Source organism: Neomonachus schauinslandi, chromosome 3 (assembly GCF_002201575.2).
Source record: "Neomonachus schauinslandi chromosome 3, ASM220157v2, whole genome shotgun sequence".
Lineage (NCBI taxonomy): Eukaryota > Metazoa > Chordata > Mammalia > Carnivora > Phocidae > Neomonachus > Neomonachus schauinslandi.
Window position 1 is genome coordinate 71,012,422 of NC_058405.1, and position 26,502 is coordinate 71,038,923.

Consider the following 26,502-nt stretch of genomic DNA (forward strand, 5'->3'; position numbering starts at 1 on the left):
AGAGCAGTCATTGCATGAAATAGACTGGACTTTGGTGATTTCAATAAATTTTTTTTTTTTTAAATATGTAGAGGCTGAACATTGGTAGAATTCAGTGTGGTACAACATGCTTAAAATCAAATCTGATTTGTTGTTTTGCTACCACTGTTCTAACTTGTATTATTTTGTTCACATTGCTGTAGTTGAGGCCGCTTCAGTGTTTTTAAAATAAATATTTCAGGAATTTGCAACTCATAGAAGGAAAAGGAACATTCTGAGATAATTATGGAAGTGTGAGAATGAAAAGAGCTTAAAGCAATAATTTTTTTCTTAAGCTTCACGTGTATTGTAAGTATAACTGAATTAGATATCACTCACCTAAAAAATTAGTTTGAAAAAATGTTTTCCTTCCTATTTTAAAACCACTACTGTGGATACAAAAGAATTATTTGTGACATCATAAGCAGTTTAGGGTTCTCCGTATAAGCTAGTTTTTGATTTTCCCAAACATATGCCTTAGTCTTGGTATGAGATAAAAATCCAACTGTGTTGGGAGAGAAAGCTCTTTGTGAGAAAGAGAGAGAGAGAGAGAGTGTGTGTGTGTGTGTGTATGTATGTATTGTGGGAGGATGGCAGTTCAAAGGAGAAGAGGGTGTGGTTGTAGATGTAATGTAGCTGGAGAGATAGGTTGGAATCAGGATTTTATTTGATTTGTTAGGCTTAGATATGAGTCCTGAAAGAGACAAGTCATAATTATATAGGAGCAAATGAAACAATATTCTTTCTTCGTGGTCTGAGCATGAACTTGAGCAGAGCTCTTCTCATTCTGAGCATAGAACTCTCCTTGAGCAAAGAACTCTCCTTGAAGATATTACTTGGATCATTCTGTGTAGGGCAACATTACTGGATCAGTTCAGCAGTAAATATTGCAAGAAGATGCTGGATTCATTTTTGAATACATGATAAACTCAAAATAAGAGAAGTATTATCAAGCATTAGACATTGCTTAAAGCAGTTCATGCTTTCTTTAGATGTAACCTGACATTTTAAAAGTCCTAGAAACTTCTGGGGCGCCTGGGTGGCTCGGTCCATTGAGCATCTGCCTTCGGCTCGGGTCATGATCCCAGGACCCCAAGAATCCTGCTTCTCCCTTTCCCTCTGCCGTTCCCCCCTCTTTGTGTTCTCTCTCTCTCTGTCAAATAAGTAAAATCTTTGAAAAAAAATTAAAAGTCCTAGAAACTTCTAATTTATATTAAAGGCAATTTAGAAAAAACCCTCTATATTTCAAGATTATGGTTAACAGTAACTAAAGTTAGGATATAGCTTCTAGGAATTTATTTATTATTTTTTTTTAAAGATTGTATTTATTTATATGAGAGAGAGAGAGCATAAGTGGGGTGGGGGTCAGAGGGAAAAGCAGACTCCCTGCTGAGCAGGGAGCCCAATGTGGGACTCTATCCCAGGACTCTGGGATCATGACCTGAGCTGAAGGCAGACGCTTAACGACTGAGCCACCCAGGCACCCAATTTATTGTTTTTTTTATAAAGACTTTATTTATTTCTTTGAGAGAGTGAGAGCATGAGCAGGGGGGAGAGGGAGAAGAGCCTCCCCGCTGAGGAGGGAGCCCAACTTGGGGCTCAGTCTGTCACAGGATCCTGGGATCATGACCTGAGCCAAAGGCAGATGCTTAACCTACTGAACCACTTCTAGGCGTTTATAATGCCTAGGTGCCCCACTTCTAGGCATTTATAATGAAAACTGGGTCAGTTGATTTCTTGTTGTTTTTGAGGAAAAATTAGCTACTCTAAACCTCTATATTAATGTGGAGTAAAAATAATAGCTTATATCGAATCAGTGCTCATTATTTGCTAGGAAAGATGTTAATATATTATAACATTTAGTTTTTGACTTTATGATGATAAATATTATTTTCCCTATTGTATAGATACAGAACTAAGGCCTAGAGAAATTACATGATTTGCCTGAGGTCACAACTAAAAATTTGTGGAAATTAAATAAAAATGGTTACCCCCATTTAATAGAAGAGGAGGCTGAGGCTTTAAAGAATTTAAACTTGCCCAGAGCCTGGATTTACACCCAGATGTGTCTAAACTCAGAGCCTGCACTGTTGGCTCATTATATTCTACTGCCTCACATTCCTTCAAAATACATCAGCTCCTTCAAAGTTATATAGCTAATCCAAAAATAAAAAATTAAAAGCTAACTAGTAGAGATGAAATAATGTATTTTATTCATTGCCTATATAATTAAATACTACTGTCCTTAATTTCATGGTATTTGAAAGATATTACATAAAACCTTTCAAAACCCTGTCTGCATCATATTATTTTATCAAGTAGTCTTTAAACAATTAATGTTATTATCATATCCATTCACTCAAACGTTCATTATCCACTCTACACTATTTAGTAAATACCTACCCCCCATTTAGCAAACACCCATGTATATGTAAGGCCCATATAATTCTTTACTTCAAAGAATATATAATAAGGCAGAGGAAATAAGAGGAGTATAAAAATACCTATATTCACACCAGGAAGTATATATTAAATACTAGTTTCATCCATATTCTCCCATGAGCAGATAAGAAAAACAAAACAGAACTTACTGATTCCCTCTCATTCATTTGCCTGGATTTATACTCAGGTTTTTCTGCTTGAAATTTTTATATTGCCTTCACACTTGAATAGTTTAGTTTGGTATACCATTCTAGGTTGCAACACCCACCCGCACCCCACCACACCCCCTTTAGCACTTAGAAGATATAATTTCACTGACTCCAGGTTTCCATTGTTGCTTTTGAAAAGTTAGCGCTCTTTTCTTTGAAGATATTATAGTATTTCTCTCTGTTGCCTTTAACATTCTTCAGTTTTACTACTTTGTCTCTAGGTGTGGACTTATTTTTATCTATTTTGAAATAGTTATTATCTTCCATAAATTTTGGAAATTTCTTAGCCATTATAGCCTGAATATTGACTCTCTTTTTTTTCTTTCTGGAATTCATAATAGACCTATCATGGACCATCTCTTTCTATTCTCTGCATTTCTTATCTTTGCTTACTTATTCTTTCTCTGTAAGCTGCATTCTGGACAATTTCTTCAGCTCTGTCTTCTGGTTTCTTGGTTCTTTTTTCATCTTGTGTTTAATCTGCTCTTTCCCTATTAGTCCATTGAGCTTTTAATTTCAATGACTATTTTTTATTTATTTTTTATTTTATTATTTTTTTTAAACATTTTTTTAAAAGATTTTATTTATTTATTTGACGGAGAGAGAGAGAGCGAGAGCAGGAACACAAGCAGGGGGAGTGGGAGAAAGAGAAGCAGGCATCCCACTGAGCAGGGAGCCTGATGCGGGAATTGATCCCAGGACCCTGGGATCATGACCCGAGCCAAAGGCAGACACTCAACAACTGAGCTACCCAGGCGCCCCATCAATGATTATTTTTTAATGCTAGAAGTTTGTTTTGATTCTTTTTCATATGTGTCCATTCATTTTTAATGTCTTTTCTATGCTTTTAAATATAGTTATTTTATAGTAAATAATATTTTATCAGGTGCTTTAGATAATAACATTAATTCTGCTATATGTTGTAGCATTTGACTCTCTCTCATGGTAGATTGTATTTTTTTTTTTGTATCTTGAAGTTTTAGATATAACCTCAGTGCAAATTCTATGAGGCTTGGTAAAAGAATATATGCTGTACTTTTTTTTCTTGAAAAGTGCCTATGGAGAACTGGTGAATAAATAAACAGATTTTAGTATATCCATATAATGAGATACTGCTCAGCAATAAAAAGCATGTAATTATTGATACATGCAATAACATGGTTGAATCTCAGAGGCATTATTCTAAATGAAAGAAGCCAAACACCAGAATACATACTGAGTGATTCTGTTTATATCACATTCTAGGACAGACAAAACTATGATATGTGAACACAAGAATGCATCACGGGGGTAGAGATTGACTGCAAAGTGGCAGGAAGGAATTTTCTCGGTGATGGGAATGTTCTCTGTGTCCACGGTGGTGGTGGATATGCAACTGTATACATTTTTCAAAAGAAATCAAATCATACGATTTAAATTAGTGAATTCCATTGTATAAAAGTTATATCTCAATAAAACTGATTTTAAAAAAGCAGGTAAGGGGCACCTGGATGACATAGTCGGTTAAGCATCTGACTCTTGGTTTCAGCTCAGGTCATGATTTCAGCTTTGTGAGATCTAGCCTTCTGTTGGGTACTGCACTCAGCATGGTGTCTGCTTGAGATTCTCCCTCTCCCTCTGCCCCTCCCACTCATGCACATGCTCTCTCTCTCAAATAAATAAATAAATCTTTAAAAAAATTTAAAAAGCAGGCAAAACTCATCAATGGTAACAGAAGTCAGAATAGTAATTGTCCTTGAGTAGAAGTACTATCTGGGAGGGGAAATGAAGGATCCTTCTGGAGTGCTGGAAATATGCTGTATTGTGATATGGGTGTTACCTGGATGCACCAGTGTTAAAATTCATTGAGCTGTACATTTAAGACTTGTGTACTCTTATATAAGTTATATACTTCAATAAGAAAATACAAAAGGAAAAAATACTCTAGAGAAAGATTAGAATATAAAGTTGAGAAAATCTTGAAGGAAGTAGAGCCAGAGGACAAAGAGATAGAAAATAAGAGAGAAAAGGTAAGAAAATTATAGGACCAACCTAGGAAGTCCAACATCTGAATAAAAGGTACTCCAGAAAGAGAGAACAGAAAAAATGAAAAGAAATCATCAATGAAATAATTCAGACATTTTCCTAAAATTAAAGACATTAATTTCTAGATTGAAAGAGTCCCAAATAGACCCATTTCAAATACATCATCAATAATTTTTGAAAGCTTATGTCAAAGAGAAGATCCCACAAACTTTCAGAAAGGGGAAAAAACAGGTGATATATAAAGGATCAGGAATTTGAATGATATCAGTCTTCCCAACTTAATTGAAACCTAGAAGGCAATAGAGCAGTGCCTTCAAAATTCTGAAGGAAAATTATTTGCAAACTAGGATTCAGTAGCCAATCAAACTATCACTAAAGTGTAAAGGTAGAATAAATAGTCTCAAAAACTCTACCTCCCATATATGGAAAATGTGTTCCATAAAAGTAAGGGAGCAACCAAGAAAGAGAAAGACATAGAAAAAAAAATCAACATAGAAGAGGCAAAGGGACTCCCCAGGGTGAAAGTTGATACCAAATTGAAGATCCTTGGAAAGTAGATAGAGTGTTTTCCTTCAGAGCAAAGGTTAGGCTTGCTTACAGCCTTGGAAGAAAGCGATAGTATCTTCCTTTGGAACAAAGGGATAGGTTCAGTATGATAGATTGGGTTCCCTAAACTGCAGATTCCTCTCCTGTAATGCAACCTACTGTATATGCAGATGTCAGCTGGCCCATTATGTGTTGCCTTATGGGAACTGGGGCTTGGGGAACTGGTGCCCCCTCCTTCTCCATACCTTGGGTTGTCTTCTGAAAGTTTTATAGTTTTAACTTACGTTTTGGTCAGTAATTCATTTTGAGATGATTTTTGTATATGATGTGAGGTAAGAGTTGAGGTTTAGGTTCTTTTTGCATATGGATATCTGGTTGTTTCAGCACCCTTTTTTGGAAAAAAAAATTGTCTTTGTTGACTTGCTTTGACAACTTTGTGAGAAATTAATTGGCCATATATGTATGGATCTATTTCTGGACTGTCTAATTTCTTCCATTGGTCTGTGAGCCTGTCTGTAAGCCAATCCTACACTGTCTTGATTGCTGCAACTTTATAGTAAATCTTGGCAATCAGTGTAAGTTATCTTACTTTACTCTTTTGCTAAACTGTTTTGGCTATTCAGTGCCCTTTGTATGTCCATATAAATTGTGAAATTAGCTTGTCATTTTCTACAAGAAAGGCTACTGGGGTTTTATTTGGGATTGTATTGACTCTATAGATCACTTTCAAGAGAACTGACATCTTATCCATATTGAATGTGTCAGTTTATAAATGTGTGCACACACACATATATATCCATTAATTTAGATCATCTTTAACTTCCCTTAGCAGTTTTTGGTAGTTTTCAATACTTAGATCTTGCATGTATTTTGTTAAATTTATCCCTGAGTATTTAATATTTTTTGGTGATTTCATTGTTTTGATTTTTGTGTTCAGTTACTTATTATTAGTATGTAGAAATGCAGTTGATTTTTTTTGCAATTGATATTTTATATTGACTTTGTGTCCTACAACATAATAACTTTTGAGTTACAAAATGAATTTTGAGTTACAAAACTCACTTAATATTTCTCGTAGCTATTGTAGATTCCCTAGGATTTTCTCCATTAACAATCATGTTGTATATGAATAAAAGCAACTTCTTTTCCAATCCGTATGCCTTTTTTTTTTTTTTCTTTATTTCAGTAGTTAGAACTTCTAGTTCTAATGTTCAATAGAAGGATGAGAGCAAATATACTGGCCTTGTTCTTTCTTGATATTGGGGGAGATCATTCACTCTTTCACAGTAAATATGATTTTAGCTGTAGGTATTTCATAGATGCTCTTTACTGGGTTGAGGAAATTTTCTTCTTAGTTTGGTAAGAGTTCTTATGAATGGTGTTGACTTTTTGTCAAAGCTTTTTATGTATCTATTGAGATGATCATATATTTCATTTCTAGTCTTTTAAAATTCTCTTGATTGTTTTTTTAATATAAACCACCTTGAAAAAAAAAATAAACCACCTTGAATTTTTGGTATAAACCCCTCTTTGGTCATAATGCATTATCCTTTTTATATATTACTGCATTTGACTACCTAACATTTAAAGATTTTTTTATCTATGTTCCTGAGTGATATTGGTATGTAAATTTCTTTTGTATAATGTCTGGTTTTGGTATCCGGATAATGCTGGCCTTAAAATGTAAGTTGGACCTTTTTCTGCCTCTTTGTTTTTTTTCTGAGAGTTTGTTTAGAATTGGTTTTATTTTTTCCTTAAATGCTTTGGGAGAATTCACTAGTGAAGCCCTTTCGATCTGGAGGGTTTGTTTGTTTGTTTTTTGAAAAGATTTTAAATTACAAGTTGTATATCGTTGATTGATATAGGACTATTCAGATTAATCACTCTATTTCTTCTTGAGTAAGCTTTGGTATTTTGTGACCTTTATAGAATTTGCCCATTTCATTAAGCCCTCTTAGTTTGTAATGCTGACCCCTCCTTTATTTCTGATTTTGTTAATTTGTGTTTTCTCTTTCCCTTTCCTGGTCAGAATTACTAGAAGTATATTCATTTTAATGATATTTCTAAAGAACCAGCTTGGCTACATTGAAATTTTCTGTTCTTCTGTTTCTACTTTATTAATTTCTGTTCTTAAATTTATTATGTTCTACTTCTTTTGGGTTTAATTTGCTTGTATTTTTCCAGATTCTTTTTTTTTTTAAATTTTTGAAAAAAAGATTTAATTTATTCATTTGAGAGAGAGAGAGAGCAAGAGGGAGAACACGAGCAAGAGGGGAGGGGAGAGGCAGAGGGAGAGGGAGAAGCAGGCTCCCCGCTGAGCAGGGAGTCTGATGTGGGCCAATTCCAGGACCTGGAGATCATGACCTGAGTGGAAGGCAGATGCTCAACCATCTGAGCCACCTAGGTGCCCCTTCCCAGATTCTTAAGATAGAAGCTGAAAGCAGGAGTCAGCAAATAACAATCTGGGGACCAAATGTAGCCAGCCACTTTTTTTGAATGGCATATGAACTGAGAATGGTTTTTGCATTCTTTTAATGGTTAAAAAAGTCAAAAGAAGAATACTATTTTGTGACATGTGGACCTTAAGTGAAACTCAGTTATCAGTGTCCGTAAATAAAGGTTTATTGGAACACAGCCACACTCATTTGTTTACATATTATTTATGGCTACTTTTGTGAGTTTGAGTAGTTAGGACAGAGATTTTGTGACATTCTCAATGTTTTGCACTGCTGCTTGGTGCACTATAATCACTTTTGTAAGTAACTTGCATATCACTGTACTGTGACATTTTACTTTATCATCAGCACATACCCATCATGTTGAAACAAGAAAAGATGAGAAAAATCGACTTGACATATTACACTTCTAAAGTACCTTAGATAATGGATTATCAAATTAGATGACAGAGCACTGATTATTATGCAGTGATACCATAGCTGTGCTAAAGAAATACAGTATACACTGATATTACCAGACTAATCACTCATCACAGTATTCCCAACTCACAGGAAAATAATTGTCAGAAGAATTAGAACATTTAAAAAGGAATATCTTATCATAGCAGAATTTCTTCACAAAATTATTAACAATGAAAATCAGACTGCACCAAGGTTAAGTTTCTGTCTCATTTGTTAGCCAAGTAAGGAGGTTGTTTACTGATGGTGCCTTAACTAAATCGTGTTTGATTGTAGTAGCCAAAGAAATGTGTCTGGAGAGAATAAACTTGTTTAAAGCTATTAGCCTTTTGGCGAGAACAGTTGCTGGAAGAGTTGAGAACATTAATAATCAATTAAAAAACAAAGCAAATAATTTTGGGTGGTTTTCCTTGGCTTTTGTGGGTTGACAGAGGTTACCAGTACAGTTCAATTGTTGTTATTCAAGAAGTCAATTCTAAGTTTGAAGTTTTTGAAGAATTAGTTTGAAAAACTGTTCATGGAATAACTACAAACAAAAATATTTACAAAAAGTTCAGAAAACACTAATTGTGTATGACCGGAGGTGGAATCTGCTAAGATGTATTACAACTGATGGTGACAAAAATACATGTAGAGCAGAAAAAAGCTTAGATGAACAAATTTACAAAACTGAAATTGTAAAGTGGTTAAAAATCTATAGTTTTTTATTTTATTTATCAGCAGGTATTTTGCAGAGAATATTTGAATATACCACGCAATATGGAACTAGTAGCGTCTCAAGATTCAAGAATGTTGCTCTTGTGTATTTAGTCTTTGTCAGCTCCATGAATTTTTGTCAGAAATAGATGCTGAATATCCTGACTTGCCCTACCACACTGCAGTTCAGCGGCTTAGTAGTGGTAAAGTTATAATTTAGTTTTTTGAGCTTAGGGCTGAATTGAAGTTTTTCTGAACGAGAGGAACTGCTCTCAACCACTGTTATTGAACACTGAATGGCTTTGGAAATCAGTTTTTGCTGCAGACTTGATAATGTTTCTTAATGTACTCAACCTAAAATTACAAGCAAAACAGTGGTTATATGCAAAACTAAAAGTTATTTCGATGCCAACTAGTGTTGTTTAAATCACAAGTAATATTAAGCTGTTTTATGTAGCTTTCCATGCCTTCAGAAGTGAAGGTAAAGAAGTGATGTCACTCGATTTGCAGTAAATACAGTTTTTGAGCTCCATTTCAGCATCCTTCTGAGACTTTGATGCAAATGCAAAGAAAATTACCATATTACAAAATCCATTTAACTTGCACCTTAACCTTTAATTGGAAGTGATTAATCTGCAACGTAAGGACATGCTGAAAGACAAATATTAAGAGAAGAATAAAGTCTGTAGATATCTTCCAAACAATGAACATGCCGAATTGAAATCATATGTATGTGACGGCACCTTTCTGGGTAAAAAGACATTTTCAAACATGAAATACATAAAATCTTATTAAAAAGCAGCATTACCATATGAATGCAATTGATTTTTTTAAAAAGATTTTATTTATGAGATAGAGTGAGAGCACACGAATGGGGCGATGGTCAGAGGGAGAGGGAGAAGCAGACTTCCCACTTGAGCAGGGAGCCCTGGGATCATGACCTGAGCCGAAGGCAGATGCTTAATTGACTGAGCCACCCAGGCACCCCTGCAATTGATTTTGATGATAGGGAACACAAATTTTGAATCTCAACTAAGTGAAATATTCTCCCCCCACCGCCCCAAAGAGCTTCATTCTTACCAGGAGATGGGTTTTACAAAAAGTTGTACTCAGCAGTTACTACTATAATGTTTTGAATTTTATCAATAAAAATTAGGGAAATTTTTGTCTCATTATTTAAGTATTTATATAATATCCTCAATTTTGCCTGTTGGCCCTTAAAGCCTAAAATATTTACTGTCTGACCCTTCCTAGAAACAGTTTGCTGGGGTGCCTGCGTGGCTCAGTCAGTTAAGCATCTGCCTTCGGATCAGGATGATCCCGGGGTGCTGGGATCAAGTCCTGCATCAGGCTCCCCAAGCCTGCTTCTCCCTCTCCCTCTGCCTGCTGCTCCCCCAGCTTGTGCTCTCTCTCTCTCTGTCAAATAAAATCTTAAAAAAAAAAAAAAGAGTTTGCTGACTCCTGCTTTACATCAAGACATTTTTATCCTGCATGGTTGTGTACCTGCACATATTAGGAGAATTAATGCTTTTGTGTCACAGTGACTTTAAAAGAAAATAATATATGAAACAGCTTTGTTTCTCCTGGATTTATTAATTACAGCTCATTTACTGTAATAAGAATTTATTGCTTGGTGTTACTGTTCTGATTTGAACAAGAGGTTTTCCATGGTTTCCATGTGGGTGGATCTACTGAACACTGAAGTTTCTAACTGTGCAAAAGTAGTGTACTCTTTGCTGTGGTGTGATTCTCAAAAAAAAAAATAGATGCTGCCTTCAAGGAACTTATGCTGGGCGAGGGGACAGATAATATGTCAAAACACATAAAGGAAAACAGCTTTATTTTCAAGAATGTACTGGAGTTCTTGAAATGCCTAGAACTAGATGTGCTTAATTTTGAGGAAGAGTTTTTGAACCCCTTAAGAATAGAGAAGAGGTAGAGAGAAAGGACCAAGCAACACCAAAATTTGATTCCCTCAGAAAGGCATGGAGAAATATTTTTTTAATTTAAATTCAATTCAGTTAATTAACATAGTGTATAGTTTCAGAGGTAGAGTTCAGTAATTCATCAGTTGTATATAACACCCAGTGCTCATTACATCATGTGCCTCTATGGTTTGTCTTCCTTTCTGATTTCATCTTGTTTTATTTTTCCCTCTCTTCCTCTATGCTCTGTTTTGTTTCTTAAATTCCACATATGAGTGAACTCGTATGAGTCAATAAGACAATTGATTGACTTACATTGCTTAGCATAATACCCTCTAGTTCCATCCACGTCATTGCAAATGGCAAGATTTCAATTTTTTTTTGATGGCTGAGTAATATTCCATTGTGTATATATACCACATCATCTTTATCCATTCATCTGTCGATGGACTCTGGGCCCCTTCCATAGTTTGGCTATTGTGGACATTGCTGCTATAAACACTGGGGTGTAGGTGCCCCTTCGGATCACTACATTTGTATCTTTGGGGTATATATCTAGTAGTCCAATTGCTGGGTCATAGGGTAGCTCTATTTTCAACTTTTTGAGGAACCTCCATACTGTTTTTCAGAGTGACTGCACCAGCTAGCATTCCCACGAATAGTGTGAGAGGGTTCCCCTGTCTTTGCATCCTTGCTAACATTTGTTGTTTCCTGACTTGTTAATTTTAGCCATTCTGACTGGTGTGAGGTGGTATCTCATTGTGGTTTTGATTTGTATTTCCCTGATGCTGGGTGATGTTGATCATTTTTTCATGAGTCTGTTGGCCATTTGTATGTCTTCTTTGGAGAAGTGTCTGTTCATGTCTTCTGCCCATTTCTTGACTGGATTAGGCATGGAGAAATATTTTGATTTTCTCTACTAAGTGGATTCATTGGTTTATTCTGGGAAATAGAGTAGGGCAATTTGGACTCTTCCTGGATGTTATTCTACTGTATCTCTGAACTTCCTACTCTTTGTAGATTTGGATGGAAAATATCTTTGCATAGAAGCCTTGGATGATTCTTGGATGAGTTTGGGAAGCCAGGAAGAAAAACCAGAATTACTGGGTTGGACAGCTTTGGTGGAAACCAGAGGTTCAGAAGATAACTCTTCCTAGCATCTGTAGAAGGGAAAAGATCAATGATAGTTATTTGCACAGACAGAAAACTATAGAATGACAAAATAATAGAAGATTACAAGTTGAGGAGCAAAAAGGGCTCAGGTAGTTTAATTCATGGGGTTTTGTTTAGATTTAAGTTGTATGGGACAATTAAATATGTATAAATGATGCACGGACAGCTATAGGCTGTTTCTTTAAAGTGTATTCCTTAAGTACGACTTCTGGTGTTGGGGGCCAGAATGTTTTAAAACTAATTTCTGCAGTTTTTTCAGTGGAAAAATATGTGATATTCATATACTTATTTCTACATTGTCAAGAATAAATTGAATACAGTCAAGTTCATCTTTATTGTTATTACAGCTTATGGTACTTATAAATGAGCAAGGAAAACTAGTGTCCAATTTATGTACCTTTAACATAAGCCATAGTTCAGACCTGTGTAATTTCTCTCTGTGTTATCTCTTTAGGTGTTCTTTTATGATGTCCTTTGTACTTCCAAAATTAGAAACTTTGTTCAGTATTATAAGATGCATTCAGATAACCTCAAAGAAAAAGAGAACCATTTTGACTTTGAAAGTAGTTTTAAGCAGATATTTTAGAGAAAAGAAAAAATGTTCTAAAGTTGGTGCCGAAAACTTAATAAGAAGACATTATGTATTCTGTGTAGGTCTCTGAAAGAAGATGAATTTGGCTGAGATTTGTGACAATGCAAAGAAAGGAAGAGAATATGCACTTCTTGGAAACTATGACTCATCGATGGTATATTACCAGGGGGTGATACAGCAGATTCAGAGACATTGCCAGTCAGTCAGAGACCCGGCTGTCAAAGGCAAATGGCAACAGGTAAGACAGATTCAAGTATTCAGTGAGTGAGGGCAGTAGTTTATTATACTTGAGAGACCAGAGTTGGAAAATTAGTTGGAGGTTTTGTAAATAGTTCTTATTTGTCCAAATATATTTAATATTTAAATATATTTAAAATGTACTCTGAATAATTTTGTCTTGCCCAGTTAATATTTTATGTATTTTTCATAGCTTTCATGAGACATATTTTGAAGATATTTAATTCCAATTGAATCTACTTTGAATTTTTTAAATTTTCATGATCAGTCACCTAGTTGTGTGTGATCACAAATTTTTGATATAAGGTATTTCTACTTGCCCTTTCCCCTTTCATTTTTACATGTAGTTTTGACCATTTCGTAAAACTTTTCCTTTAAGAAAGTTTCCTCTTCTTTTGAAAGATTCCCTACAAATACAAAGGAGTCAATAATCTAATAAAACTAATATATTTGCTGTGTCTCTTGATTGTACAACTTGATTATATAATAGTACAGTTAATAAAAACTTGAATTAGAATTTCCCCACTTACTCTTAAAACTTAAAATCCTTTTAAGATTAAAAGTACAAAGTCAAGCATTTCTTTGAAGTTTCCATTTAATGTACTAATGCCTTTCAAGTGTTTCTTTTAATTTTTCCATGTCAGAAATTGATGTTTCACTAAGTTTTCAGGATAGATTTGGCTTATTTTCCAACTTAAGCATTACCAAATTATGTTGAGTGAGAACAATATACTTGCTTTAACCCAAGTTGAAGTTTTAGTTGTGTTTTTTCTATCCTGCATACTAGCCATAGGCAAGAGTGGTTTATTAGCTTGGAAATATTTTTGACAATTTAATTGTGTTAAATAGTGACCATTTCTATTCAGATATTTCTACTATGATTATTTCCATTAGGTTCTGTAATTTCATTTCTCCAAGTATATAATTGCATATATTAGCAGTTAAATTTTACCTAGATTTTTCTTTTCTCTGCTTTATAGTAAAGCATGCTTTCTGGTAAAAACAAATTAGAATTGTTAAAGTGAATTTATAAATGTAATTTTCAATCTATTATCTGTTTGCCTTTGAAAATTAGTTTGGTCTCTAAGTTTGAAAACACAAGGATTTCCACATAGTAGGTATTCAGTGAAGTTTCTTAAATATGGGAAAAATCTTGCCTTTGAACTCATAATGAACTCTATCCAACACTTGAAAGAATTTAAACGAGTCCAGAAGAATTCAGATTTTAGATGAAGGAGAATTTAAATAAAAATTGGAAATGGGTAATGCTTAGTATTCTAGCACTTCAGATTTTCAGATGCTCATGACAGGCATTTCATACTTAGTGATACTAGGAGTAGGAAATGCTGGTGAAAATTTTGGCTGATAATTTTCTGAAAGCTATTTACAAATATATTAAAAGGATTTAGCATAACATTTTAGATTTCTGGGAATGGTTAACTTGTTCCTGACTTAGTTCCTTGTTTCAAATTATATTAATGGTCATCCCATTCATTAGTAGAAATAAGAGTTCCATTTGGAAAAATACATAACTACTTTCCCTTACAACAAAGTATGTAATGTATTTTTTCAATCCAGTTCCTGCCCTCCTATCTATATTACTTTAAATAGTTCTTTGTTTTTTTAATGTTTTAATGATTCATTTTGCATACTTGGAGTGACATTGAGAAAACGTGTGTTCTTTTTTTTTTCTTTTAAAGACTTATTTATTCTAGAGAGAGAGCGAGCACAAGTGGGAGGGGCAGAGGGAATGAGAATCTCAAGCTGACTCCCCACTGAACACAGAGCCTGACATGGGGCTCAGGCTCATGACCCTGAGATCAGGACCTGAGTGGAGCCAGGAGTGGGACACTCAACCAATGGCACCACCCAGGTGCCCCGAGAAAACTTGCGTTCTATAGCGGTTTATTACTTGCCATTCATATAAACTTTAAACAGTTTCCAGCATAAAGGTTATTTTCTTTTAAGGTTCGGCAGGAATTATTGGAAGAATATGAACAAGTTAAAAGTATTGTCAGCACTTTGGAAAGTTTTAAAATTGACAAGCCCCCAGATTTCCCTGTGTCTTGTCAAGATGAACCATTTAGAGATCCTGCTGTTTGGCCGCCCCCTGTACCTGCAGAACACAGGTAAATGGGATTTTATATTCTCTTCAGGTACTTTTATAGTTAATTTTGATACTCAGAGTGAAGAGAATGAAGCTTTATTTAAATGAAGAATGAAAAAATATTTTGTGGGGTGTGCAAATTTAATACTTGTTTACAATTGTCACACCGATAGGTTTACAGAGTTCATTTTTGATACAGAATAGAAGTAAATCATTTGTCATGTATCTTTTAGAATGTTTTACTGCTATAAATCATAACAATAGAAATCTGCTAGTCCTAAAATTTATCAGTTATGTGAGGTCTTTTAGATTTTCTGTCAGCATCAAAACTTGGATGGCTTTTTTGCTTTAAAACTTTTTGCTTTAAAAGATTCTAACAACTTTAGATGAAATGGTGGACAAATTGGATTCATCTGGTCGGGCCTACAGCCAGTTTCCAGAGTCATAGTGTAGAATGAACCTTAAAAGTTAAAGGTTAGATTTCCTAGTGTGGCCTATCAGGCTCTAAGTTTCTCTCCCTGATGTGCAGCCTATGCATCATCTACATTAAACCTGTCTCTTACTCTTCTTTCCTTTCTGTTTTTGCTCAGTCTATTCTTTCTTCAGAGGATTCCCATGATCCCCATCTGAGCAACTCATATTCATTGTTCCAGTCTCAGCTCAACTGTATTTTTTCTCTCTGCAGCCTTTCTCAGTTTGCTCAAACACAACAGTTTGTTCATAGCAGTTACTATGTTGCATTTCTTTGTCTCTTCACAAAATTAGAAGCTTTGCTAGGGCAAGGGCCATGTTTTTATTTGCTCAAAACAAATAACAAATAAACTTTTATTGCTAACACAGTGTTTGGCACATAGTAGGCATTCAACCAACATTGAATGAATAATTCCATTAATTTCACAGTGAGAAAACTGAGGCCTGAGAGACCCTGACCTGTAAGTTAGTCTAGGTCAGGATCCGAGTTTAGGGCTTTCTGGCTTTCAGTCTCCTTGATTGTGAAGTGGTATTGTGGCCAGAGTGTTGCATCATAGAAAATAAATTTCCCTTTGGTCAATAGCTATGATCATGTGTTTAACTTGTTGATCTCTTGAAGTTTTCTAAAAGCATTTAAAGAACTGTGAAAAGTGGTTAATTTATTCCTTCAGGGTTTTTTCCACTGAGTTACAGATAATTTTATGATTCCCATTATAAAAACATTAGATGATGATTCCTTTCTAAGGTCTACAACAGTACAGCCCTTTTCACAGATGTAACCACTTTCAGGTGTTTTACATTAAGGTTACCATTATCTTCTTGAAATGCAACGTTTCAGGAGTCATAGGGTTGTTACCATGGAAGTTCCAAAGTAAATACCGAGAAAAAGAAATAATGGCATTTTGATTTATCAGAAGTTGAAAATTTTGTGTATATATGTGTGATAAAATACCTTAGTTTTTTTTTCTGAAAGTCATTAATTCAGAAGTATATTTCTAGTTTACAGCTTAAAGCTGACAATAACTTTATTTAGATACAGTTGACATATAACATTATGTAAGTTAAGGTGTATATTTGTATTGATTGAATATATATATGTGTATTTATGGCAATTTGATTACCATGGTAGCATTAGCTAACACCTCCATCATGTCATGTAATTATCATTTTTTTTTTTCTGGTGGGAACAGTTAAGATCTAGTCTCCTAGCCCTTTGAAAGTTATAATATAGTCTTGTTATATATTATCTCTATGCTGTGTATTAGATTTCCAGGACTTACTTATCTACTAATTGCAACTTTGTACCCTTAAACATCTTCCCAATTCTCCTGAGCCCCTGGTACTTAATTCTCTGTTGTTACAATTTTGATTTTTTTAGATTCTACATATAAGAGAGATCCTATAGTATTTGTCATTCTCTGACTTATCTCACTTAGCATAATGCCCTTAAGGTCCATCCATGTTTTTGAAGATGGCAGCATTTCTTTTCCATGACTGAATAATATTCCATTACATATACATATATATGTATCTTCATTCATCTGTTGATAGACACTGTATGTTATGTTTCACCTCTTTATTCATCTATCTGTTGATAGACATTTACATTGTTTTCATATTTTGGCTATTGTGCATAATGTGCAGTGAGCATGGGAGTGCATGTATCTCTTCCATATCATGTTTTCATTTCCTTTGGATATAAACCCAGCAGTGGAATTGATGGATCATTTGATAGTTCTATTTTAATTTTTTTTTTAAGATCATTTATTTATTTATTTGACAGAGAGGGGGAGTGGGAGAAGGAGAGGGAGAAGCAGGCTTCCTGCTGAGCAGGGAGCCTGATGCGGGGCTTGATCCCAGGACCCTGGAATCATGACCTGAGCCAAAGGCAGATGCTTAATGACTGAGCCACCCAGGCGCCCCTATTGTTAATTTTTTGATGAACCTCCATACTGTTTTCCATAGTGGCTGAATCAATTTACATTCCCACTAACAGTGAACAAGTGTTCTCTTTTTTCCACATTCTTGCCAACACTTTCTTCTTGTCTTCTTGATTATAGCCATTCCAACAGGTGTGAGATGATGTCTCATAGTGGTTCTGATTTGAGTTTTCTTGATAATTAGTAATGTTGTACCTGTGGGCCATTTCGGATGTCTCCTTTGGAAAGATATCTGTTTGGTTCCTCTGCCCATTTTTTAATTGGATTTTGTTGTTGTTGTTGAGTTGTAGGAGTTCTTTATATATTTTAGATATTAACCCCCTTATCCGATACATGTTTTGCAAATATTTTTTCCCATTCAGAAGGTTGCCTTTTCATTTTTTGATTGTTTCTTTTGCTGTGCAGAAGCTTTTTATTTTGATGTAGACTCACTTGATTTTTGCTTTTGTTGCTTGTGCTTTTGATGTCATATCCATAATGTCATTGCCAAGACCAATGTCAAGGAGTTTCTTTCCATGTTTTTCTTCTAGGAGTTTTATGATATCAAGTCTTACATTTAAGTCTTTTAAATTCAGTTCAAGTTCATTTTTGTGACTGGTGTAAGATAGGGGTCCAATTTTATTTTTCTGCTTATAGTTATCCAGTTTTCTCAACACTGTTTGTTGAAGAGACTATTCTTTCCCCATCGAGTATTCTTGGCTCTCTTGTCAAATATTAGTTGACCATAAATACAAGGGTTTATTTCTGCATTCTCTGTTCTGTTCCATTGGTTTCCATGTGTGTATTTATGTTAGTACTATATTGTTTTAATTACTAAAGCTTTGTAGTATAGTTTGAAATCAGGAAGTGTGATGCCTCTGGCTTTGTTCTTATGATTGTTTTGGCTATTTGGGGTCTTCTGGGGTTCCATACAAATTTTAGAGTTTTTTTTTTTTTTTTTTTTTCTATTTCTGTGAAGAATGCCATTGGAATTTTGATAGGGATTGTTGTGTTGAATGTGTAGATGGCTTTGGGTAGTATAGACATTTTATCAATATTAATCTTCCAATCCATGAACATGGGATATCTTTCCATTTGTTTGTGTATTCTTCAATTTCTCTCTTTAAAGTTTTGTAGTTTTCAATGTACAGATCTTTCACTTCTTCGGTTAATGGTATTCCTAAGTATTTTATTGTTTTTGGTGCTATTGTGAATGGGATTGTTGTCTTTCTTTTCAGATGTTTCCTTGTTAGTGTATAGAAACACAACTGACTTCTGTATGTTGATTTTATATCCTGCAACTTTACTGAATTTGTTTTAGTTTTAAGAGAATTTTGGTTGAGTCTCTAGGGCTTTTTCTATATCATCTGCAAATAATGACAACTTTTGCTTCTTAATTTCTGATTTGGATGCCTTTTATTTTTTTGTCTTGCCTAATTTTGCTAACTAGGACTTCCACCACTATGTTGAGTAGGAATGATGAGAGTGTGCAGCCTTGTCTTATTCCTGATACTAGAGCAGAAGCTTTCCATTTTCACTTTTAAGTATGATGTTAGTTGTGAGCTTAATTGTTTGTGGCCTATATTATGTTGAGGTATGGTCCTTGTGGAGGTTTTTTTTTTTTTTTTAATCACAAAAGTCTGTTGTATTTTGTCAAATGCTTTTTTTTTTTTTTTTTTTGCATTTTTTGAGATTTTCATATGTTTTTTTTTTTTTTTTGTTAATGTGTTGATTTCTGTATGTTGAACCACCCTGATGTCCCAGGGATAAATCCCATTTGGTCTTGGTGTATAATCCTTTTAATGTATTGTTGAATTCATATTCAATGGGAATATTTTGCTAATACTTTATTAAGAACTTTTGTATTCCTGGGGCACCTGGGTGGCTCAGTGAGGCTCCCTGCTCAGCAGGGAGTCTGCTTCTCCGTCTCTCTCTCTGCCCGTCATGCCCCTCCTCCCCCACTCATCTGCTCTCTCTCTCTCTCAAATAAACAAGTAAAATCTTAAAAAAAAAAAGAATTTTTGTTCCTTAGGGATATCAGTCTATAGTTTTCTTATAGTATTCTTATTTGGCTTTGATATCAAGGTAATGCTGGCCTTGTAAAATGAGTTTAGAAGTGTCCTTTCTTTTTGATTTTTTTGAAAGAGTTGGGAAGGATTTGTGTTAACTCTTCTTTAAATGTTTGGTAGAATTTGCCAGTGAAGTCATTTAGTCCTGGGAATAATTTACAATATAGGAAATAATTGCTAGAGTACCATGATGTAGTTCAAAAAGCAGTGGCCACAGATACTAATTCTAATATTTGTGGCTCAAACTGAATAAAAAAGTGTGGCTGGCATTTGCCCATTGATGAACACTTACCTGAAAACTTCTCCTTATTAGAGAAACGTTATGCCATTATTTGCTTTTATTTGTCCTCCCTTAGCTGCTCATAACACAGATCTTATTTATTTTTATGCTTGTGTTTTAATCCTGACTCTTAATGAAGGCGACAGATGAATGGACCAGAATGTATTTCTATGAACCTCCTTTCTCCATACTAAATTAAAAGAAATTTTCCCTGTATGTAGACATTGTATACAGTATTTTTTTTCTATACTATATACAATGGATATAGTATCCACTGTATGGATCAGAATAAAAAGCAAATCCAAGACTGTATATTGTTTGGGGGGGGGAATGAAGATTCCCATTCCCACTGGTATCATCAGCAACCATGGAGAAACACCTAAAAACTTCACAAGGTTCTACTAATGAAGGAATTCTGTATAAAACCTTGAGTATTCATGGGCTGATAAAATAAGTAAGTACTAAGATTGTAAGTTTAGTGTTGAAAGTTTTGGGAGGTTAGAGTTGTAGGATATATTTTTTCTTTTACAATTTTGTTTCTTCTACAGGTCACATAAAACGTAATGAAATTTTCACCTAGAGATAGTGATTAGTGGACGTATTCCTTAGATATTCTTAGTTCAATGGGAAGACTCTTAAGTCCATGAGATCCAAGTTTGAATTCTATTCTTGCCACTTACTTGCTTCTGGACCTTGAGCGAGTTATTTAATCTCTCCAAATGTTAGTTTCATTATGTAAAATGGGAATCTTTACCTCATGGAATTAACTAAAAGAATTTAATGTGTAAGACAGTAACTGACATATAATGAATAATTAAAATGAATGGTCAGCTGTGGAATAAAGTGCTACCATTTTTTTTCAGATAAGTAATAAGAGAATAACAATTGAAAAATGATAACTTTCCTCCCTGCTCATTCTGCATAAATCCTTTGTTTTCTGAAACATTTTGAATAACTCTGGCAGAGAAGATAATGGTTTTTTAAATGTCCAGGTCTTGTGAAGTTGGTGATCATTTTCGGGGAGGGATGACAACTAATTATTGGTCACTTACTATATGTTTTATAAGCATTATCTTATTTAAACCTCCAAGGATCCCATGAAATAGCTACTATTATTGTTTGCCCGTATTACTACTGCTAACTTATTATTATGAACTCCATTTGCAGCTGAGGAAATTGAAGCTTATAGAGTTTTTTATTTTCCCAAAGTCATCTGAACAAGTAAGTAGCAGAACCAGGATTTGAACCCAGATCTTCTCAACTTATTTATGTCCACTTTACTGCATTACTGTCCTACACATATTCAGGGATATCTATGGGTTTTAATGTACATCCGTATATCCTATACATACATAGATCTATTATCTACTTGATTAAATTTTTATTAGAGGTTGTAAGAGAATAAAGGTGAAAATACTTAATGAAATAAGTATTGATATTTTAAATATAGTTAAATTTTTTTTCTTTTGATGAAATTTCTTTTGCTGAAATTGCAGTGTGAATCAGTAGGAAAATAATAATTTAATTTGTTTTGTATAAAATGTTTCTGGGATGCATCTGATGTATTCAGCATTAGCTACTAATTTGGTAACCCTGCTTGTGGGTCTGTCCTTTTCACTTAATGGACTTTTAACACAAAACTTCTCTATCCCTGTTTCTGCACACCAAGGTAATTTGTAGACTGTGGTCTCCAGCATGGTTTGCCACATTGTTTCAAGGTATACCTTATATGTCATGCCTCTGCTGAGTTTAATCAGGATCCTGTTTTAAATCACCAGCAGCTGCTTGGATAAATCAAAACAATCTTTGAAAATGAATTAGATTCACTGTCTTAAATGTGAGGAAATTGAGCTACAAATGTCTTATGACAGGAGATAGTGGCAGTATTAGAACTAAACTCCAGAAAGAGGGAGCCTCCAGATCATTCTTAGTGTCCTAAGTTAAAGGGTATTTTGTATTAATTAAATTACTTATAATATTTTCCATGTAAGTGTATTAAGTGCATTCTCTTTATTTTTAAAATTTTATTAATTTATTTGAGAGAGAGAGAGAATGAACGGTGGGCAGGGGCAGAGGGAGAGGAAGAAGCAGACTCCCCGCTGAGCAGGAAGCCCCATGTGGTATTTGATCCCAAGACCCTGGGATCATGACCTTGGCTGAGGCAGATGCTTAACTGACTGAGCCACCCAGGTGCCCAAGTGAATTCTCTTTAAAGAGACCCTTTCAAAATGGTCTCTCCTGGTGACATCCGAAGCAATGAAACAGATTTTGTGCATTGGAGCAATATTTGATATAGCATATGTTTAATAAACTATTCTTTATTCAACTTAAAAAATAAATGTGTTAAGTCTTTTTAAGTTACAGCTTTTGGGACAGATGGCAGTGAGAATAGGATCCACAAGCCTGATATTAATCATTTGGCTTATTCTGTATAGGTAAAATAGAACTCTAACAGGCCCTCCATTTTTTTATCTGGAACCAAGGAAAATTGCACAATGTGTTTCTCTGTACATAGAAACAGTAAGATTGTTTTTTATTCAATTTATGCTATTCTGTAGGATTTCAGCAAAGAGGAAATTCTTATTGATTTGGTATTAAAATTGTTGCTTTGTTTCTTTGGGTACCAAAATAGATTGTTACTGCTAGTATTTTAAGTCCCAATTTGCAGTGGAAAGAGATCAAGCAAGGCCAATGTCAAGTACTGATAAAGAGTAGACTAACATCTCATCCTTATAGACATTTCATCCAGGCTCTTGCTGTTATTTTCCTGGGATTAAGAGTCAGGAGAGCAAGTTTTCTGTGTGTGTTTTTGTTTTTAACAGTTCCACTACTAATTGAGTAGTCCTCCAAGTTAAGTTCCTTTCTCCTTGCCTCATTGTTCCCCCTGTAAAATGTATATTATAATGAGATTGTTTTGTAAAATTGTTTTGAAGTCTTAGGAAGAAAAACACTGTATCATTGATATATCCAGCATATATTTTATGAACATTCATCATATGCTAAGCATGATCTTTGGCCTTGTGGAAAGTGTAAAGGTAATAGAGACCCCCACAGACCTTGGCCTCCAGAAACCAGTAAGAGAAAATAATGCAGGCATCCTGGAAAGCTTGAGCTAGGGTGCTGGCACCTATTATATGCCAAGTACGGTGTCATATATCCCAGTACTATGCTGGGGATATGGTGGGATTCAGAAACAGACACAGTCCTTGCCCTCTGAAGCATATGGTCTTGTAAAATGAGTGTGAGAGCCATTAGTGAGGTAGAAGGATAGGATTTGGTGATTAACGAAATACAGAGAACTGAGAGAAAAATTGGAGCAGATGATTAAATTTCTAGATCAAGCTGTTTCATAGGAACTGGAAATGAGAATCAGAACTTCAGAAAGATTAGGGTTAGTGTTAGTTATTTAGGAATCATCAGCAAGTAAGGAATTTTAAGAAGGAAATTTTAATGTCATTCTTTATATGGTGGAATAGGTTATTTGTGTAATATGATTGGCAGGTTGAGATTATACTCATTTTTAAAAAAACATTCTAGAGTCCTAGTCTCTTCTAAAATTCTGTCTCTGGAGGATGGAGTGGCTTTATTTTTAGATTGTGGGTAGAATGCAGCTAGCAGTGTTGATTAACCACAGTAACTGACATCTATTGAGTTCCTAATTGTGAATCAGGTACTGTGCTAACAAACTTTTTACGTGCTTTATTTCTTAATTCTCAAAACCACCCTCTAAAATAGATACTATTACTATCATCTCTATTTTTTTTAGAAGAAATTAAGGTTTCATGATTCTATTAAGCGACTTTATCTAATTCTGCATGTAGGTAAAGTAAGATAAGGATTTGAAAATTGTATTGGATTTAGCAACATGGAGCTCATTGGTGACTGTGATGAATAGTTTTCATGGAATGGTACTGAAAAATGGAGTGGGTTCAGAGAATGGGAAGAGAGGAATTGAAAACAATGAGTATATGTAATACTTTGAGTCTTGCTGACAAGGGGAGCAGGGAAATTGAGTGGTAGGTGGGGAAGACAGAGTCAAGATTTGTTGTTTTATTTTATTTATTTATTTAAAGATTTTATTTATTTATTTGACAGAGAGAGAGAGAGATAGCGAGAGCAGGAACACAAGCAGGGGGAGTGGGAGAGGGAGAAGCAGGCTTCCCACAGACCAGGGAACCGGATGTGGGGCTTGATCCCAGGACCCTGGGATTATGACCTGAGCCAAAGGCAGACGCTTAACGACTGAGCCACCCAGGCGCCCAAGATTTGTTGTTTTAGAGAAGAGAGGACTGGTGGGCTGTTTGTAGGCTGGTGAGCATGCTGCAAGTGCAGCTGATTGAGAGTAACTGGAGGGAAGGCCGGTAGTTAATAGAGTACGGATGTAGAGAAGTGGGTAGATACAGAGGTGGGCATTTATGGAAGTTCTCTTCTGGTTATTTCAATGAGGGAAGAAAGCAAGCAAGATCATTTGAGAGTGAGGACAGAGGGAACAGATGTTTTCCCAGGGTCTAAATTCTGATCAAAAGTATCCTAAGAGTGGGAAGTCATTTTATTTGGCTATTTTATATTATTTTGTTTCTTTTATTTTTAAGTTTTCTCTAGGGAGCATTTGTCTTATTTTGTAGAACTCAGTTACTCATTTGAAACCTTTATTTTGGAATTCTAGATATTTATTACAATAAGTGCCTAAAAACTTGGTATTTCTACTGTTTTTTTATGTTACAGAAAAGACAACTGAAAGATAGAAATTTTAATTCATTAGAGATAAAGAATGGGAACAAGATAGTGGTAAGTCAGAATGCAATCTGACACATTACTTTTAAATTTGGGAAAAAATCTTTGCCTTGCTGCACTTGAGCTACTGTCAGTCCCTCTTGTTGCTCCTTTGGCAAACTGCTGTCATGTGTACTGTACCCGTATCACCTTTCACGGCCGTGCTTTTCAGAATAACTAGAAATCTTGGATCTCCATCATTGTGGTATTGGGACTGAATTCTTGAAGATTACTTCCTAATTTAATAATGGAATGCCTATTCTCAAGACTTACTGTATTTAACTTTTGTAACATTTGATCATGTTTACCATCTTTCTTCCTTGGAACTTTCTTCTTAGGGCTTCTGTGACATTACAGTATTCCTTTTTTCTTCCTCTTTTTCTTTTTGGATTGTTGCCTCTTCTCTTTCTCTTATCGCTCTTTTTTGCTAGTCCCCATCCCTCTGCTCCTTATATATTCAGTTCAGCTCAACATACCCAGCACCCACTTTGTACTAGGCACTATGGATGCAAAGAGTAGGAGGAAGATTCCTGCCCTCCAGGAGCTCAGATTCTAGGAAGGCTGTTTCCTTTGGCAGGAGCTTGATAATTAGCCAGACTTTGAGGGTTCATCCTAACTTTGTCACTTAGTGTCTGTGAGGACAAGCCATTCAGTCTTTCCCTCATTTGCCTCCTCTGTAAATTGGGGATCAATGCTACAGTTACCTCATGAGTTTATTTTGAGAACTGTATGATTGAATACAAGTAAAGTGTAAAGAATAGCCAGGCACATAGGATGTGCTAAAAAAATATTTGTAGTTTTCATCACCCATTCCCCTAGTCCTCAACCCAACCCTGCTAGGTATTTAGATGACTAATATCCTCACCTTATTTAGGTCTTTTTTCAAATGTCACCGAGAAAGTCTTACCCTGACCACCTTATTTATAATACTTGTCCCCTTAGGGGGATGGGCAAAATGGGGAAAGGGGAGTTGGAGGTACAGGCTTCCATTTATAAGAGTGAATAAGTCATGAAGATGAAATGTAAAGCATAGGGAATATAGTCAGTGGTATTGTAATAGCTTTGTATGGTGACAGGTGGAAGCTACACTTGTGAGCACAGCATAATGTGTAGAGATGTTGAATCACTGTGTTGTATCCATGAAACTAATGTAATGTTATGTGTCAATTGTACTCAGAAAATTAAAAAATAATTTACCCCCTCACTTATCATCACTCTGTCCCCTTACTCTGCTTTATTTTTCTTCATAGTACTTACTGCTGCCTAATATTATAGTCTGTGTTTATTGTTTATCATCCTTACTACATTGGAAGCTTGGTGAGGTCAGAGCCTTTGACTTTTTTACTGCTGTACCCTCAACACCAAGAATAGTGCTCAGCACAGTGTAGGCATTCAATAAATATTTGTTGAATGAGTGAATAAAATACTTATTTAGATTTATTCATGTGTTTACTAATTGTTTTGTTCACCATTTCTTGCATTTCACTCTTTCTAGATTCTGTTTCTTCTTTGCTGAAGTATATCCTTTAGTAGTTCTTACATATGTCTCTCTTAGTGGTAAACCCTCATTTTTTGTCTCAAAGTATCATTATTTTCCTGTCACTTTGAAATGATAGTTTTAGTATAGAACACCAGATTGGCAGTTATTTTTTCTCTATGTTTTGAAGATGACATTAGTAATAGTATTATTTTTTGTCTTCTGGCTTATATCATCAGTCTAACTGTAGATAGATATCTTTTCTCTCCCATTGTTTTCCTGATTTTGTTTTTGTCTTTGGTATTAAACAGTTTTGTGATGACTTATCTAAGTGTGAATTTATTTTTATTTATACTACTTAAGACTTGTGTTTCTTTTGTTTCAAATTCTTCATGCTTTTAAAAACCACCTTAAATGGGGCGCCTGGGTGGCTCAGTTGGTTAAGTGACTGCCTTCGGCTCAGGTCATGATCCTGGAGTCCCGGGATCGAGTCCCGCATCGAGTCCCGCATCGAGTCCCGCATCGAGTCCCGCATCGGGCTCCCTGCTCGGCAGGGAGTCTGCTTCTCCCTCTGACCCTCCTCCGTCTCATGCTCTCTGTCTCTCATTCTCTCTGTCTCAAATAAATA

At 35.1% G+C, this 26,502-nt stretch overlaps 1 protein-coding gene across 1 annotated transcript in view; it reads left to right on the forward strand.

The window, feature by feature from the left end:
- Positions 1–26,502, forward strand: part of KATNAL1 (katanin catalytic subunit A1 like 1) — a 76,352-nt gene that overhangs the window by 7,948 nt on the left and 41,902 nt on the right. The window contains exons 2-3 of the mRNA XM_021678267.1: positions 12,604–12,779; positions 14,747–14,907. Of these exons, the coding sequence (XP_021533942.1) occupies positions 12,618–12,779; positions 14,747–14,907 (323 nt within the window). The 5' untranslated portion in view covers positions 12,604–12,617. The remainder of the gene's footprint in view (positions 1–12,603; positions 12,780–14,746; positions 14,908–26,502) is intronic.